The sequence below is a fragment of the Engystomops pustulosus genome, chromosome 2, assembly GCF_040894005.1.
Source record: "Engystomops pustulosus chromosome 2, aEngPut4.maternal, whole genome shotgun sequence".
In the NCBI taxonomy this organism is placed as follows: Eukaryota; Metazoa; Chordata; class Amphibia; order Anura; family Leptodactylidae; genus Engystomops; species Engystomops pustulosus.
This window is the reverse complement of record NC_092412.1, coordinates 225,449,698-225,468,177: the sequence shown is the minus strand read 5'-3', so window position 1 is coordinate 225,468,177 and position 18,480 is coordinate 225,449,698. Positions and strand designations below refer to the sequence as shown.

The 18,480-nt window shown below is 40.4% G+C and overlaps 1 protein-coding gene across 2 annotated transcripts in view; it reads right to left on the bottom strand.

The window, feature by feature from the left end:
• Positions 1-18,480, bottom strand: part of TAOK1 (TAO kinase 1) — a 60,634-nt gene that overhangs the window by 1,847 nt on the left and 40,307 nt on the right. For both annotated transcript variants that reach the window (XM_072138324.1, XM_072138325.1), the window contains exons 6-20: positions 16,794-16,839; positions 15,515-15,611; positions 14,478-14,591; positions 13,214-13,305; positions 12,538-12,631; positions 10,988-11,069; positions 9,991-10,158; positions 8,881-9,084; positions 8,488-8,622; positions 7,691-7,927; positions 7,200-7,328; positions 5,012-5,215; positions 4,038-4,277; positions 2,493-2,705; positions 801-983 (exon numbers count right to left, since the gene is read on the bottom strand). In XM_072138324.1, the coding sequence (XP_071994425.1) occupies positions 801-983; positions 2,493-2,705; positions 4,038-4,277; positions 5,012-5,215; positions 7,200-7,328; positions 7,691-7,927; positions 8,488-8,622; positions 8,881-9,084; positions 9,991-10,158; positions 10,988-11,069; positions 12,538-12,631; positions 13,214-13,305; positions 14,478-14,591; positions 15,515-15,611; positions 16,794-16,839 (2,238 nt within the window). The remainder of the gene's footprint in view (positions 1-800; positions 984-2,492; positions 2,706-4,037; positions 4,278-5,011; positions 5,216-7,199; positions 7,329-7,690; positions 7,928-8,487; positions 8,623-8,880; positions 9,085-9,990; positions 10,159-10,987; positions 11,070-12,537; positions 12,632-13,213; positions 13,306-14,477; positions 14,592-15,514; positions 15,612-16,793; positions 16,840-18,480) is intronic.

Below are 18,480 nucleotides of genomic sequence, written 5' to 3'. Positions count from 1 at the left end.
GGTTCCTGTAGAGCCCTATAGAGAGTAACTATCTGAAAGCCTTCTTTCAGCTTAAATAGTTTCCCTCAGATCCCCATAAAATCAGAGTTATAATCTTGCCTGGTATCTATGCAACTTTGGAGCGAATAGATGGGTGTGGCCTAATGTCATGTGACCAGAGTGACATCATCAAAAGGCCTTTAGCTACTTAACATTAGAAAACTAATGTTTAGATTCCAGGTAAAACTATAAAGTTGAATATATGGGAATCTCATGGGAATCATTTTTAGCTAAAAGAAGGGTGTCAGTTAGTTACTAGGGCTCTCTGGGACCCTGCCACTACCTGTATTAGTGAAAAATGTGGTGACGGGTTCCCTTTAAGCCCGAGCCACTGGACTATCTGATATAATTTATAGCTATGCTATTCTGGCTGTCAAACAGTTCCAGCAAGCTCCAATTTACAAAATTTATTTCAAGGGTGCTCATCGGGAACTGCTGAAAAACCAGTAGTGTGAACAGAGCCAAAAGAGTAATGTGGTGAAATACAGCTTAAAGCTAAATCCCGGACATTTATAGTATTATTCTCTTCTGTGACCCCCATACCTGTACAGAGAAGAGGGTTTACCTTCTCCATTAGACTATACACAGAACTCCCACAGAAGAAAATGGAGATGATGCACGGCCCCCCCTCCCCTCTATACAGTCAGGAGATGGAAGTCAAAAGTTCCCTGCGTCTATAGGCACTTCATGTGGATATACAATCAAATGTCGAAGATGGAGATACTTGCTATGATTTTGTTATTCTCATCACAGCCACCTACCTTCTGCTCAAGAAGGGCTCTACGGAGGGAAACCCTTTGTTCTAGGTCACGCAATTCACGCTCATGTTGAGCCTCTGCTTGCATCTTAATTTTACTCTGATAAGCATTCAGTAGCTCCAGTTCTTGCTGCAGTTGCATCTTCAAAACCTGGCATTCTGCTTCTTGTGCCTCGTCCAGACGCAGCTGCAAAAACACAAAGATTTCACTTACCTCGTGCTATAAGCAAAACTTATAACATTAATGTGGACTATTGGGATGACAGGGTCCATATTTTCATACTCAATTCACAACAAAGGTCTTAATGACCTCACTGAAACCCATTTGTCATTAGGCTTTATTAAAATATCACTTTTATTTCACAATGTTAAAAATTCATATTTGTTGTTTCCCCGATTTCTTATTTGCAACCAAATTAAAATACAGAACTCTATCACCAAATAAAAGCAAAACTTATGAACCGACTTAGAAGGAAGATCTAGTAAGGAAGATCTGATTTGTGTCTTCATAACATACTAAGCAGTCAGACACTTACCAAACTCTCTCCTCTAAAAATCTATACAGAACGCAGCAGCCACACTCATCTATCATTCCAGACTACACACCAATTCCCCCAGTCTGTTCCAGTCACTGCAATGGTCGCCCATCACCTCTGAAATACAATTCACACCAATCTCACTCATCCACAATGCTGCCCCTCTGCCATGTCAATCTAAAGTCCTAAACCAGCTCTTCACTCTCCCGCTGCATCAAGTTTCTATTTAGCTTAACACCAAATTTCTACAACTTGAAACTTGCACCAAGACCAGAGACAAGACTATCAAATCACATTCTGTGACCTCAATGGACTATTTATCTGTATATATTCAAGCTGGCACTTGTACCTCATGCGTCACCCCTTCTTCCCCAAAGAATGTAAGCCGTCAAAAGCCCTTACTACTATTCTTACATCTGACCATGTTGTGTCACTGCACTTTCTTATTTCATTTGTACATGTACCCTATGATTGGTGAAGTGCTTCAAAATATTCTTATATTCTGGTTATTCTTAAAGGGGTTGTCTACTTTCAGCAAATAATTGATATGGTTTGCATAAGGAAAAGCTAAACAATTTTCCAATATACCTTCTGTATTAATTTCTCGTGGTTTTCCAGATCTCTGCTTGCTGTCCCTCTATAGGAAGCTTCTATGTTTACTTCCAGTGGATATAATCTGTCCATGGTCATGTGATGTCACACAGGTGCAAGACTCGTTATATCCAATGACTGATTACACTCTGTGATACTAACGAGCCATGCATCTGTGTTGACATCACAGGACCTTGGTCAGATTTAAGTAAACATGGAAGCTTTCTATTGAAGGACAGCAAGCAGAGATCTAGAAAGCTGAGAAATTGGAAAGGTGTATAACTTCTCCTTACACTAACCATATCAATTATTTGCTGAAAGTGGACAACCCCTTTAAATATTGTAAACAAGTGTGAACATGGTGGTGTCCTTAAGAGAGTACTTCGATGTTTGAAGATTTTGTACAGATAAATGAGGCAGTTTCAGCACATATTCATGACTTGGTGTAAGCCTAGTTCAGACATGGGGCGATTGGCATCAGATGCCCCAGAGTCCATCCTTTAGTGGTACAGATAGGCTGATGTCTGACACAAGACGCGCTCCACTCTTGATGGTGTCTCGGCACTTACCGCTTGTGTAGATAACATCTCATTAATGCTATGGTCATACTGCTCGGCTAATATTGCCAGTTTACGGGTTTGTTCTTCTTTCAGCCTCTTCAGAACAGCTTTGTGTTCATTCTTTGGTGTTGTCTCCAAAAGGTGATTTCGCAAAGCTTTATACTGTCGCGTCTGAATCTTGCACGTATCCTGAAACTGCTTCTTGATCTGGAGCTCCTTAGACTGAGCGAGAAGTAACAGAAAGTGCACAAGTCAAACAGAAATCTAAAAACGCTGACAAATTATACCAAATCACATAAAATACTGCCTGTTAGTATATGGACTAAGCTTAGGTCATCAATAGTTATTTTTGTCCAAACCCTCCATAATTAGACATCTATGGCCAATCCATAAAATCTTCCATAAAAATCTGGTTTCAGTAAGCCGGGCGCTCTTCATTATAGCCTTGTCCCTCCTTCTCCCCTCCCAATAGAGATGAATGGCGTATGGACCATAACACGGGGAACGATAGGACATGGTCCTATCTTTTTCGGGTGTACAGATCGGGCTGTGCCGCAAGAGTGTGGCACTATATTGCTCCGTGCAGCCATTGCCATCTATGGGGTATGAATGTACAGCCGCAATCTTGCGACCGTGCATACGTCCCCCATACGTTCACGTGAATGTAGCCTTGGGGCTTTGGCTTGTGGACAAATATAGACTGGTTCAGCAAGGCATCAGTGACAAATCACTGCAGTCAGGAAGAGAAAACCATTCTTTTCGATCGGCTTGTTCACACTTTAGTCTTTATCCACTGATCCAATGTTGCTAGTGAACACAAAAAAGTCATGTTCAAAATTTTTTTCATTAGAAAAAAAAACCTGAAGAGTAAAAAAGCCCATTGAAAATGGCAAAAAGTGGAAATTTGGACATTTTTTCCCATTAAGGGTAGAGAAGAGCAGATCCGATGCTCAGGTTCAGCCAGCTAACCCCAAGATATTGCGCCAATTGAAGTCACTAGCAACTAGCCATGTCTACGATTGTCAGGTGTTTGCTTATCTCTAAATACAGGGTTCACAGCCAGGAATAATTGATTTTATATTTTGATTCATCAGACATTTTGGGATGCGGTGATACCAGACATGTTTATTGTTTTACTCATTTTGTGTGTGATCTAGGAAAAGGGGGCATTTTTTTTTCAAATACCAATTTTACTATTAAGTAGACAGTATTGCAGTATATTGTGAATATATACGGCTTATGTATAACATTTTGCCTCTGGTAGAGTGCTGAATGCTAGCTATGGGAGCCATTAAAAGGCTCTGTGGTGTCACCGATCAATACACTCCGATAACATGGCTGATCAGCCATCCAAAGTGGTGGCGCTCTGCGTTACGTAATGTAATGAGATTCTACACAACTGATACCCTTACTTGTTATAGTTGTCAAATCGTAAAATACCGTAGTTCATATCCTAGTACATAGATAGATACGTTTCTGGATTATCTTAAAGACGAATATGTACTCTATAAATTAGATTGAAAAATATATAGATCTTAAAATAATAGTGAATACCTTGAGGCTCTTGGGTTGCTGCCGGACCTCCATGACATGCTTGCGCCTTAGCTCTCGCTCCCTTCGCTTGTTGTACTCCAGCTGGTTTGTGAGTTCAGTTTGATGTTGTAACTTTATAAGCTCACACCTCATCCGCTGGATAGTATTAAGATGGCGAAACTCTAGTTCTTGCATGGATTCGTGCTGTCGTAGAAGCATTGCGTGTTCCAGATCCTTTTGTGTCTGCCTCTTATTTAGCTCCTAGTAAAGAAAACACTTAGTGTAAGTAAATAAATTGAAATTAAAACTTGAATTGGTAAAAATAGTCTCTCCATTTTGAAATAGTAGCCACCGACTTTACCTATACCGAACAGTGAATATCGGTCGTGTGGCGTCCATTTTTTTTTTTAACTTGGCTTGCACCAAGTTTTATACTTTTGGAAGAATTAATGTTCATATTTTTGGAACAATGGACAAAGGAGAGAATGCTGCAGGAAAGGGAACAATGAAAGAAGAGGTAATTATGCTACATTACAGGGGATAGTAGAAGCAGGTTGAGGTATGCTGCAGGCAAGGATACAATATAGGGGGGCATGCTGCATTAAAAAGGGCAATAGAAGTGTGGGGGTAAACTACAGCAGAGGGGCATGTTGTAGGAAATTGTGGAAAAATGGGGATCATATAAGGATGTGGGACATGCTTTAGGAAATGTGACAATATAAAAACACACAGCATTCTGATGGGGTGTGCAAACATACATTGCTCTGAACAACAGCCTCCCCCATGGGTCCCTGTAAAAAAGTTATGCTCACAGCCAAACGCTGGTCAAGAAAAGAATGAAAAAGGTTGGAGACCACTGATAGATCCATGAAAAACTGATGCAATTCGACCATGAAAAACAGACAATATAGTCTATTCTTCTCAGATTATATTTGCCACGCGATTAGGTGGATTAATTCAATAAAATTAAATATAAATTTAAATTGTCTACTTACCTCTCGGACCAGATCCTGCTCAAGATTATGTCTACTAAGCAACATTCTCCTCTTGAAACGGCGGCACTCTAGCTCTAGGTATTGCCGTTGACGGCGCAGGAGATTGGCTTCTTCTTCGGCCTGGTAATGCTGGAAATTCTCCTTCTGCTTGGACATCCATTCTTGTTTTTCTTTCTTTGGAGTACTCTGGTTTTCATTTAACTCCTTTGTGGGGCGAAAAAAAAAGTGAATATAAAAATGACTCCAATCTAAAAATGCTATATTGCAGGCTGCAGGCTGTCATCTTTACAATACAGTATAGGCCCTACTCAAATCTTCATTAAGGCTTCCATGGCTAACAGAGGTTAGCTAGTTGACACAGGTCAATCCCCGATAGCACATGGTAAACTGGAATACAGTGTATGGTCTATTTGCTTCTGGAATTTCTAATGAAGCAGAATTTACACCTACACAAAATGCTAGGTGTAAAGGTGCGGCAGGAGGGGGATCCTGGATAAAAACCATGTTACGTATACTTTTTCTCCTCTCTTATGTAACTGCTGCAGCCTGTGTTAAACGTCTCCTCTGCAGAGGTGTTAAGCTGAGGTCAGCGATCGGCTGCAGACATTTGATGACGTTGCTTACATCACAGCTGATCTCTTTTTATACTGAGGCTGATGGTCATAAAAGTTAATTTGTACATTTGCAAAAAAAAAACTACAGATTTGTTAATCTTGGTCAACTCCTTTAATGTAAAACAACGTAGATGGAATATTGAGTTTCCAAAGATTGAATTTGTGTGGGTCAATTGCTACATTTTTACACACCCTTGTGCTCAATAGATCCCGAGCGAGCAAAGGGCTGGGTGGAGAAAGGAGGAGTGAGCGCTCTTCACCCCTACTATCTTCATTGAAAAATGTGCGGCTGCACCACAAATCTGGCCAAATACAGGACATGTCAGTCGGTGTGAGGCGAGACACTGTGCTCGAACCCTGACCGGGTGCCATAGACCTCAATGGGAGCTGGGATCTGGCCGAACATTTTGCAGATAGATCACAACTCCATTGCGGTCCAGCTCTAATATCCAGCAGGGTTTAGACCACCATTTACATCCTCCAATTCAGGGGCAGATTTATCACTAGGTATGATTTTACTCCAGTTCCTTGGATGTCTAAGGAGCTCTGTATAATAATAATAATAATAATAATAATAATAATAATAATAATAATAATAATAATAAATCTGAAGGCTTAGACATCTTCATAAATCTGGTTTCACTTTGACACGTCAATGTCTGAAAAGGGATTTCGAAAATTCGAAAAAAAAAAAAGAAAAAGAAGAGGCACAATTAGATATTATGCTCCTCCTATACAAGTAGGGAGACTGGAGTGAGTTGGCGCCAAAATTTAAGACTTTCTGAAATATTTTCCTTTGAAAATCTGTCTGACACATCTGTAAGTTGTCTGAAGTGAGGAGTAGAGTGGGTTGGCTAACGCTCAACAACAGTCTCAAATTGGGCGCAATCAGTGGAGCCAACAATTATGGGATACTTTGCAGACTGAACTAATTGTAATCGTACACCCCCCGCGCCTGGGTGCATCTTATTTTTGCTGGCTGTCAGCAGAAGAGATGGTTTGTTTTACTTGTTGTTAACTTTTAATATTTGCGTCACGTAAGGAACGAGGAAAAATGTCAAACTCTATATAGAGATCGTTTGCTTTTTGTCACAATTAAGTCACAAAAATCCCGTATATACTCTAGTATAAGCCGAGGCGCCTATTTTTACCACTAATAAACTATTGACTCGAGTATACATCGGGAAATACATTGGTTACAGCCCCAGGCAGTATATAACCCGCCAGCCCCCGGCAGTATATAGCCGGCGCACACTTTGAAATAATCAGTGGGACATCGCTGCATCATAGTGTGTGCCGGCCGGCAGAGCGCATGGCCCTCGCCTCTGTTAGCTAATACAGCAGACAAAAGAAAGAAGAGGAGCCATACTGAGCCATACAGAGCTTCAGGAAGCCGCACCAAGCATCGGGAGTATTGTTTTTATAGACTCGTGTATAAGCCGATTTGGGATTTTTCAGCACCTTTTTGTAGACTTATAAATGAGAATATATGGTATATGATATCAAATTGGAGACAGAGTGAAGCAAGTCAAATCAAGAAGTTGCTGTCAATAAATATGATGTATATTTTGTACCTCTTTCAGTTGTTCCTTTCGTAGTTTGTATTCCCTCTTCTGTGACTCCAAAAAGCTGTTCAGTTCTTTCTTTTGTTGGGCCTGGATGTGTTGCTGAAATTTCTTCTCTTCATTAGCCATTAACTTCAGCTGTTGAAGGAATAGACAAAATATAATTAACCTTTCTATGACAACTCCAATTTCACATACCGGTCAGAAACACTAATAAATTACATCATCATGGCAAGTACAAGACACCCAATAGGGTCACCCATATCATATTTAACCTGGTGAAGCTCATGTGACCGGCTGACAGCAATACTCCAAAATGCCATTCCATGTCCTACTGCCAGAAGGTCACATGACCCAAGGCTACCGGAAACAAACTATACCAGGGTAAGTATGATACGGAGACCCTATTAGGGTCTTATACCAAATTTTACCAGAGTAAGTTTAAGTGGACAACCCTTTTATGATTGCCATGTGACCAGCTAATATCATGGGAGACCAACCTCTTTATCCATGGCTGCTTGGTGTTTCTTAATAAGTTTTTCCATTTCTGCTGCAAAGTTGTTACGCTGAGTCTCCAAATCTTTATCTAGCCGGAGCCGGTGCTCATCCATCTCTGCCTTCAGCTTGTTCTCTAGTGCCATCAGTTGCTTTTGATGTTGCCGCCTCATGCGCTTGTAGCCAGACATCTGCTCCCGCAGCTCTGAGTCTTGCTCATGTTCCTGGATTTGCCTCGTCACCTGTAATGATTGATTCAAGTAGCATATTAATATTTCTCTATCAAGCCACAAACAAATATTACTTGAGAAGAAAGTCTAATGTTTTGGGAGGCCTTCTGGGACTTAAAATAGAGATTACCTACCCTTAGGATCAGTCACAAATATTTGATCAGTGATGGTCTGGGCTCCTGCCACCACCATCACTGAGAACTGCAGACTATGTGAAAGTGTTGTACATCATAATAGATCATTTTATTAGTTGTGCCCGATGGAAATGACATAAAAAAAGAAAGCAGTGAGATGGGATCGTGTCCAGCCCCTTCAAACACCTGATTGTGAGGGTAATTGTAACCCCGCTATTCTGATCCGGATGGTCTATCCTAAGGTTAGGACATCAACAAAATTTCAGTTGCCAACTATGCCTGAAACCCAGACAGAAGAACATTATATAGGATTTTAGGCCAAAACTATTATACAAGTAAAAGCAGACCTGGGAACAAAACAAATGATTTTAAAATAAAAAGTTGAAATGTTAAAATGTTAAATAATAATAATATTGAGAAAAGCAACAAAATCCGTACCAGCGAGGCAGTGCGTATGGTGGCAAAGTGCTCTCTGTTCCGATAGTGAGATTTATGGCGGGAAACTTGGGGCGGAGACTGTGGTTCTGATGGCCGCGTTCTTGATTCAGCTTCCTCTGGGAAATTTTCTTCCTCCTGATTAAAAGAGAAATTCTTTTAAATATCACACTTAAAAACTATAGAACTGTCAACTTTTTGTATGCTTAGTTGATCAAGGAAAGAAGGATCTCTCAGATTTATTTTGAAATAAACTCAGAAAATTCTGAATTGGAAAAAGACAAAGCAAAATCTGCAAGTTTCTGATTTGGTGGCCAAAACGTTGTATCACGGCTTCATCAAGGACATGACCCAAAAAGCCACATACCTGCACATCAAGTAAACAAGAGAACTTACTGGTTTTAAATGAATGACAGAGCTGTTTGACATTACGGTGTGATCTCCTTCCATCATGTCCAATTCGCTCTTGTCATCTGAGGCATCTGGAAGACTATTCACACTACTACTTTGGCTACTGGCACTAATAGACATGCTTGGGATAGACTGGTTACTACCAATGCTGTTTACAGTTCCTGTTCTGCCAACTCCGTGCTCTTGCTCCTAAAAACAAAAACATAGAAAACAGCTGCATTTAGAGGAAAAAATGTTTTAATCCAGATCAGTGATTGTTTCATTTAGCAAAAGAAGAAGGATATCAAGAACCGTATCAGCAATTCTGACCATGCGGCCCTGGATACAGTGTTAGGCATTGGACCAGGAGCTCTGTGCAATCATTTATTTGCGTATACGGTTAGGAGCAGCAGGATTGTGGAACATTTTCACATTGATTTTGCTCCCAGCTCTCTGCTCCACAATTAGTGCTGTAGTTTATAACCAGATGCCCGCTACAGCTTTTCCTTACAAGCAGTGTTGTGGGACAGCTCAGTGATGAGATCAAACACACCAGTGGAACAATTGAAGCTACAAGATACTTCCTCATGCTAGGTTCAACAGATCTCCAGAGCCAATACCTAGGGGTACAATCACACCACATTGTTGTTTTATTCTCTTCATCTTTTTAATACATTTAGCATATTTATGCCAGGAAAGATTTCACTGTATGCTCTGAATATATCCATGTGCATCTTTTTTGCATATGACTTACACATTCAAACAGAGGCCATAAAAGTTTATGGGGAGGGATGCAACTGCATTGTATCCACCCCCGGCCTCCTCTGAGTGTTTGCTCTAGGAGGTCCCCAGTGATGTCACTGTCCATACAAGTCAATCACTGGGGGCTACTGTTGATCACTCTTCCTCCTGCTTTCAGGGCAGAAGGGTTCAACAGGAAGATGTTTTCGACTATATGAGCATACATTGGGACACATCCAACCGCTCTGTTGTAAGGATTATAATGGAGCCTCAGAATGAATGCAGTTCTGAGAAGTCAAATTTGCGACCTCATTCTGCCCCCAAAATAATAATAAATCAGCGTTTTTACAAAGTATTACCACTGAAGGATCATACCTCCTCCTCTTCTTGAGTCTCCACAGCAGGGCCATTATGGGCCTCCTGGAAAAGCAGCTTCTTCATTTTACGGTACTGTAGGTTATCCAGCTCTCTGACTGCATCCTTTGTCCTCTGGATCAGGTCAATTAACACTGTTTCTGGTCGCTCACGCAAGACGAACATGTGCTGCAATTTTAGAAGTATATTATGTAATGACCTCAATAGGGAACATTTACTCAACGATACACTAAAAGGTTAACTCCATTAAAAAACGTATTTAAAAAAATGAGGCAACTGGGAACAGTGGGACAGTATGGAGGGTACAATGTGGCTTGTGCTGCACTCAGACAATGTGATATTGGATCATCAAGGGTTCCCAGAGTCAGGCCTCCGCTGATGTAATACTAACCCCATAAATATTGGTGATCAATTTGTAAGACTCAATATACAGAAAAGTGAAAACCCAGTTCTGCAAAACATCCCATTCTGTAGGACATAATTGAAAAGGTCCAAGACTACTTGCCATATCTGATCCTATAAAGATGAATAACACTGCTAAAAATGTGTGAAACCTGCTGCTAAATTTATATGGGGAAACAAAACCGTTTTAAAAATTGTGCCGGTCAAAGTAATAGTCTATTCTGCTGTAAAGTAATCTCAGTCGCAGGTGATGGATTGGACAGCTTTATTGTTCTCCTGATATGCATCATATGAATGAATTCTAGGCCTATGTACTGACCCCATGAAGAAGATGTAAATCGGTGAATACATCCGCAGCTCAGGGGGTGCTAGAAGGACGTGTCAGATATTCTTTACATGAGTGAGGTCAGAAGCAAATGCAGAATGTATTACTTATATGTAACAACAGTTTCCCGGTGTCAGCACAGATCACTTAGGCAAGGTAGGTAAAAATCCAGCTTTCATCAGCATCAGCACCCTCAGCCACTCTGCTCTAACTTCTCTTTCCAACCTCTCAGGTCAGTGACGTAAACTTACAAAGAGAATAAGCACTGACCTTAAGCAGCTCATCTGATGTAGGTCGATCTTGAGGGATTTTCTGAAGACATGAATCTACAAAGTTTCGAAAGTAGTCAGACCTGCCGTGGGGGAGGAAACATACATATATTATTGCATTTTCATCAAGTTTTACATTTCTGACACATCTGGGATTAGGGCTAATATTAGAATAAATGTAGTACTGATTAATAATAACTCTTCCTGAATACAATATCTGGTATTAATAGTGGGAATGTGTAGTGCAAGTCAAAAATATACATATGTACATACATGCATATGTACACACAGACCTATAAACATGTATATTTGAGGTCTAAAATGTTATTCTCTTGCCATAATATTCATGTTATTATTACTCTTCCAGGAAAGGGATAGGCTTGCTGGCAGCGCACCCATCACAGTTCGGTAGAGGCTGCTTTACTGAGCATTAGTTACTGGGTGGTGGTCACCCAATGTAATACCATGCATATTCTTTGCCTGAGGTTGTACTGAAGGTATCATATGTTCAACCTAATTCTGGATCCCGACACATTCCAAAAATGAACTGTGCAGTTTACAGCCAAGACATTCGGCTGGACCACAGAGACTGGGTTGTATTGGGTTGTCCACATATTTAGAAGCGTTCTACGAAAACAGGTTTACGTCATGTCAAAGTGATCAGTCATAGCCTTGACTACTAGTGGGATATATTTTTGTGTCAGTCTACCCCCCCTTGAATCAAACACCTTATATACTTTATATACACCTACATAACCACATGCATAGCCCAACATTGTAGTCTAATTTATACAAGACAACAGTGAAGGATACTCAAATTGTAAGCTCCTGAGCAGGACCCTCACTCCTATTGTATCATTTGACCATGTTACTATTCTTTAATGTCTTATTTTGTCTGTATAAGTAGCCTGTTATCTATACAGCTCTGTGGAAAATTAAGTGCTATATAAATAAAGATTTATTATTATGATGCTGCACAATGAAAAGCTAAAGATGTGCTTAAAAGTTTACACACCCCTGCCGACCTTTGTCCTTTTTACAGGGTCATTTAGATGTTTTTTGTTTTTGGACATTAAGTGGCTTCACCCAACCATCAACCATGAGAGTGTTAGCATTCAGATTCTCTGTTAAATGACCAAGAAAGCCCAAATTCTTCAGGGGTATGTAAACTTTTGAGCACAACTGTATCTGCGCCACTCACTACATTACACTGATAATACATTCAGCTTCTGCACTGGGTATGTAGATGGTGCGTATACAATATAGCTCTATACATCCAATTTCCTGAAAAGGATGTTTTTTCGCTTGTACCAAGTTGGGTGGATGTGAATTGGTATATTAAGCGAAAGACTGCACATTTCTTCCCAGCGAGTCCACACATGAATACATACTGTGCAGAATAAATAGACTCCAAGTTCAATTTCACATGACACGTCCATTGGTGTCCATTACTAATATTAACGGCCCAGAAACCACCATTGTGACAGGCGGTAGAGCAGACAATGCCAGTGATGAGCGGGTAACAATATGACGGCCATGTGTAATACTCACCATTCACTAGACTGAAGTGTGGGGGAGTCATTCTGCGCTATGTGGTATAAGGCACTCATTGCATTCATGTTAAACAAAGGAGGTTTCCTTTCAGCTGTGAAGAACAAACATCAACTGATCAATCCTGAAAACCACATTCCCCGACTTCCTACAATTATAATCAATGTCTTTATATTATTTCAAGTAAGGGAAAGGTCAGTCTGATTGTGTCATGGCATGTGATGATAGTCATGGGGAAACCTGGAACCAAAATATGTAACTTTTTAGTCGGGTCAGATTTCATTTTCCAGGAAGATAAGCGGAAATAGAAATGCCTCTTCCTGCTCTTTTAAATAACACTTGACACATGAGTGATAATAATTAATAATTTTACATAATAGAATACCGGCAGTGTAATTGTGTGAACACAGCCTTAAATGGGACCTGCAATGTCCAAGAAGGTGGAAGGGCAGGAGCGCTGCGGTGTAAGGGAACAAAAAGCAGAACTGCACTGGCTAAATCAGCGACGACACCTTCGTTCTCAGGATCATTGTGCATGGAGGAGATCAAACTTTGAACAATTAGGACGCAATGTCTTTATGAGGATTACCTTTGTGATAGATTATCTATTTATAATACGAGAATCCTTTAACAATTGACTATGCAACAATTTTGGCAAGGTCCAAAATGTATTTACCTAATTCAATACATGTGATCCCGAGAGACCAAACATCCACTTTTCCATCATACTGCCCTTCATCCATGGCTAAGATTACTTCCGGGGCCATCCTAAAATGGAAAAACCACAAGATTATAGTCCCTGTAAAATAGCAAACCAACTCCTTACGACAAGGGTCCATAAAAGCACCAGCCGCGACATAACTAACGCTGCTGCTTACAATTATACTTGAGCACAAAGAGATGATACGGTTTAACACCACTTTGGATTAAATCACTCAAGGTTTTTTTGTTTTTACATTAAATAACTTACGGTAATAAACAAAATTATCAAAGGGGTTGCCCCTATTGTTTAAAATGATCCCCTACCCACTGTGGTAATCTGATAGTTGGTATCCATGGCCTCTTTCCTTCTAAAATTAACTTTTAGAACTATTGTAATGAGCCTGAATGGCTCTGAGGGGCGTTACTAGAGCCACTCCATGGTGTAGCTTCACAGGATGTTACACTGTGCAGGATCACTTTCCCCTCCTACGGTTTGCTGAAACTTTCTCTGCTGCAATGAGATGACATGGGGCGGCAGGGGAGGATGGGGTGCTTTAGAATCAGAGGGGGAGACTGTGTAACAGCCTCTGAACCCAAAGCCCTTCTGACTAATTAGTTGATTTAAGAAGGAAGGAGGCCATGGATAACAAATATAAGAAGGTTACCAGAGTCACAAAGCCTGTCGTAAGAGTCCCTGTATTATTATGCTGCATTTTGATGGTAGATTCAGACGACATGTTTGGCTTTTTAAAAGTGGCTGAATTGGGTTGGAGCTGACTTGTGTGGACGGTCATGTCATTACTGGATAATTTGGAAGCTTAAACAAAAGAGTAACACAACTCAAATAATTGTCCACAATTCTATGCAGTATGACAGGGGGATGAAAGAAGTCCTTCAGGAGTTACACTGTCATCAAGCAGTTACTAGGACTGGGAAGATGGTGAAGTAGGTGTCAACATGACATCCAAATGACAATAGATGTTACCCAGGTCATAGATGATCATTGTACATACAATCTGACCAATAAAATGCCAACATCAATTGCCATTTATCCACAAAGATGTAATTGTTCAATTATGAGCTATTGCTAACAAAACGCGAGCGCCAAAATGTCACACATTTGGGATTCTAACATTACTGTTTCTATAGCAACACAGTCTTTATGCAGCAAAAAAAAAAATAAAAATAAAGATTTTGTATATTAAAACGACAGAGCTAATACATCTACAACTTCTTACCAATATGGTGTCCCCACAAATGAATTGGCAGGAGAGGCTATAGATGCAGACCCAAAGTCGGCGAGCTTCACCTGGCCCGGCTCTGTGAGAAGGATGTTGCCCGCCTTTATATCTCTAGGGGAAACCAAATGGAAATATAAGTGAGGAAATAATCGTAATAGCGTTATTACTAACAGCTAACTGCATCCATAGGAATCCTGCATCCCACATGAGACAGCACTTTATGCCCTATACATGGCCTAGCTACACGACATTCACTGAAAATATATCTCATCATATACAGTAAGAAGAACCGCAAAGATGTGACGATCCCAAAGATATAAAATCCAAAGATGTTGAATGAAGGCTGTGAGGAAGACGCAGGGATCATTACATGTTAGACCTTGGGAGCAGAACAAACTTTTTTTATATATTTTATGAGATATAATAAGACTTTCTAGACTTAGTCTACGGCTCCATTCACATGTCCGCAAATAGCGGCCAATAGCTCATGGCCGCCATAGTGATGCATTATGCACGGATGATGTGCAGTCAGCACATGCCAGGCACAAGCCACGACACAAAAGATGCAGCAGGTACTAATCCCCTCAAGTTTTGTGGCGCACCCAAACAGCTCCCTAAGGAGAGGGGAAGGGTGAGTAGCATTTACTCCCCCCAATTCTCCACCCAGCTTTTGTCCCACAGCAGCTCACACGGATAATGTGAATGGAGCATTAGGTGCTGCTCCAACTTTAGTCTTAACACACCATCCTATGCAGGGTACTGAAACAGGCCGTATCAATAACCACTTACAAAGGCACCAAAAAAATATATATATTTCCACGGCTGCTAGGGACAATGGAAGATTACACTACAAATCTATCTTATGAGACTGGTGTATTCATGAGGAGAGCACTTCCCCCTGCTCCTCTCTGCAGTGACTTACAGGTTACTGTGTATATGCACAGAAATTGCTGCTTGTCAATCACAGCATCATCATATCGTCATATGAGAATTGAGGAAAGGTAAGAAAAAAATAGTATCAAATACGTACTTACCTATGGATTAAATTATGAGAATGCAAATAAGCTAATCCCTGCAGTGCCCCATGTGTGATTGCTGCAATTTCATTTTCTTGCAATGGCTTTTTGTGAACTGGAATAAGGAAAAAAAAAAATTATGCACATCATACAATACTGCGAGCAGCTTAGACAATTTAAAGGGGTTGTTCACTTTCTACAAATAATTGTTGATGTTTGAGTAATGTAAAGTTAGACAATTTTCAATTATACGGTCTGCATCACTGCTTCACAGTTTTCTAGACCTCTGCTTGCTGTCATTCTACAGGAAGCTTCATTGTTTACTTCTTGTCGCTATAAATCCGCTCCCTGGTCATGTGATGTCACACAGGTGCACGGCTCGTTAAAACGCACAGCTCTGATTATTCCGTGATATAACGTGCACATGTGCGGCATCACATGATCAGGGACCTGTTTATATCCAGAGGAAGTAATCAATAAAGATTCCTTTAGAATGACAGCAAGCAGAGGTCTAGAAAAATTGTGAGGAAATTATGCAGAAAAGTATATTGTAAAATTGTATAACTTTTCATTATACAAACAATATCAATTATATCCTGTCTGTAGGAGCGGAAATGAAAAGATTTGCACAGATTCTGTGCATCAAAATACAGGTGCAGAATACGGCTGTGTGAGAGTGGACATATTATAGCAATGCACATTAAAGTTAATAAAAATGTGCAGATTTAACCAAAATAAACATTTTTTGGATGCAAATTAAGAATCAACGGTCTAAACATTCCTGCTGATTAAATTATATTTTCAAAGAAGAAACTTTCCTCAAGGTTCCCAGGGAGCTCATTCACCTTTGCCTGGAAGCATGGACATACATGCACAGTCTGAAGCCGTAATGGGCACTGTGGACTGCGTTGTATTTGTCATCTACAGTTAGGGCCAATACAATAGTAGAGATGAGCGGACCTAATGTGTAGGTTCTAACTATACATGGCGATAGTTAACCAGGGGGACACCATGGTCAATCATAGCTATTGCCCCTAACAACGGCTAGTTGTTAGGGGCAATAATTTTCTGGATTGGCTACTCAGCAGCCAACCAACAAATGTCCGGCTCAGGAGGGAGGCACAGAATATACACTTCGGGTCCAATCATAACTATTCTAGACAACACTTAGTGGAGAAGACATCATGGCCTCAACCAGTTCCCAACCCCAGTTGCTATCCACTGAACTTTGTTATAAGCAGGTTTAATCAACCCCCCACAGCCATGGGCTACTATGGATATCATGAAAAGGAATTACCTTCTAATAAGTCTGATGCAGATCCTAAACAATATTCCATGACCAGCTGGAAAAAGAGAACAAGTAACATTAATGTATTCTCACTATACTGAATATTGCATTGTCTTCTGAACAGTAGGTTACTAGTAGGTGGTCTGAACGATTTGTGTAAAAAGGCACTGAAAACTCACTGTAAAAGGGAACCTGTCACCAGGAATACATATTTTAGCTGCGGAGCAGCTTTTTGTGCACTCTGAATCATTTCAGTACTCCATAAAATGTTCTTGCCATTACATGGCTCCCTTCCTGCCTCCTGTGGCAAGCCCTGGTGGGACTACTCAACACCATTCCTCTTCTGCCTGCTTAATGCTCATGACAGGAAGGGGAAAAGGAGCTGGATGAGTGTGGAGGAGTGGAGACTGGCATGCACCTGAAGCTGAAGGAATCCCCCACCCCCAAGACAAACCACATGTCAGAGAGCTAGGTAATGTGAAACTAAGTTTTATAAAGTACTGAAATTATTTAGAATGATGACAAAAAATTTACAATTTTGGTGACAGATTTGCTTTAGAGTTGCCTAGAATTGAGAATTTTGATTTATAGGTACCTTAGAAACAACATATATAAAAACAACAAAGAGCATATACAATCAGAACCCAGAGAAGGTTGAGTATGTGGCGGCACAGTGGTGATGCATTTCCACAGCAGTTGCTGGCTGTAGCAGGAGCAAAAACTGAGTTCAAGTCGTCACCGATGAGTCAAGCAGGGCCGTGATGAAAGCACCGGAGAGGGCAAGTATATGCACTGATATTTTTATTACCTCAGTTTATTACTCAGTATAGTAATTATATTAATTTATTTACAGTAGGAATAACAGAGGGACATCTAATCCTGAGCCCTAAGTAAATATCCTCAAAACTTATTTCTTGGCAAAAAGCTTAATTTAGAAATTTCAATAGTGATGCATCCTATAATTCCTGAGTAATGAGTCCTATTTATACATCTAAATATTCAAATTAACAGTGTATAATTTACATTTCCAGGGGGCATCTGTAGGTTGAAGGAAATATATTATCACAATTAATCTGGGACACTACTCGGATGCAGGCACCGTGATTACGACAATCCTCTTGTATTTGTTATCCATGGCCTCCTTCCTTTTAAAATGATCCTAATGAGCCTGAAGGGCTCTGGTGAGCGTGACCAGAGCCCCTTAGTAATGTAGCTTCACAGGCTGTTACACTGAATTTATATTTATATGAATTTATATAAAACACTTGGCCCTCCATTTGATGCAAAAACACATTATTTTACTGGTGTACAAAGTATGACAATCCAAATTCATACTTTGTACACCAGTAAAATTCTGTGTCTTTGCATCATCAAATGAGTGGCAAGTGTTTTTTTATTATTATACTTAACGGACTGGTATCCTACTTGAGCACCCTCTTGCACACCCAGTGGAGTGACGTGCAGTCCTTTAGTACTGTTACACTGTGCATTAGCACTTCCCCTAACACCCATGTGCTGAAACTTCTGCTGTGGCGAGATTACATCAGGCAGGTGGTGGAAGGAGAAGAGCTGAGGGAGCAGAGGAGGCGGGTGAAAGTGTAATAGCCAGAGGGGCTCTGGTAACATACCCCAAGCTCTATGGCATAATTTTTAAAGTTGATTTTAGAAAGGCGATGGATATAAGAAGACAACTATA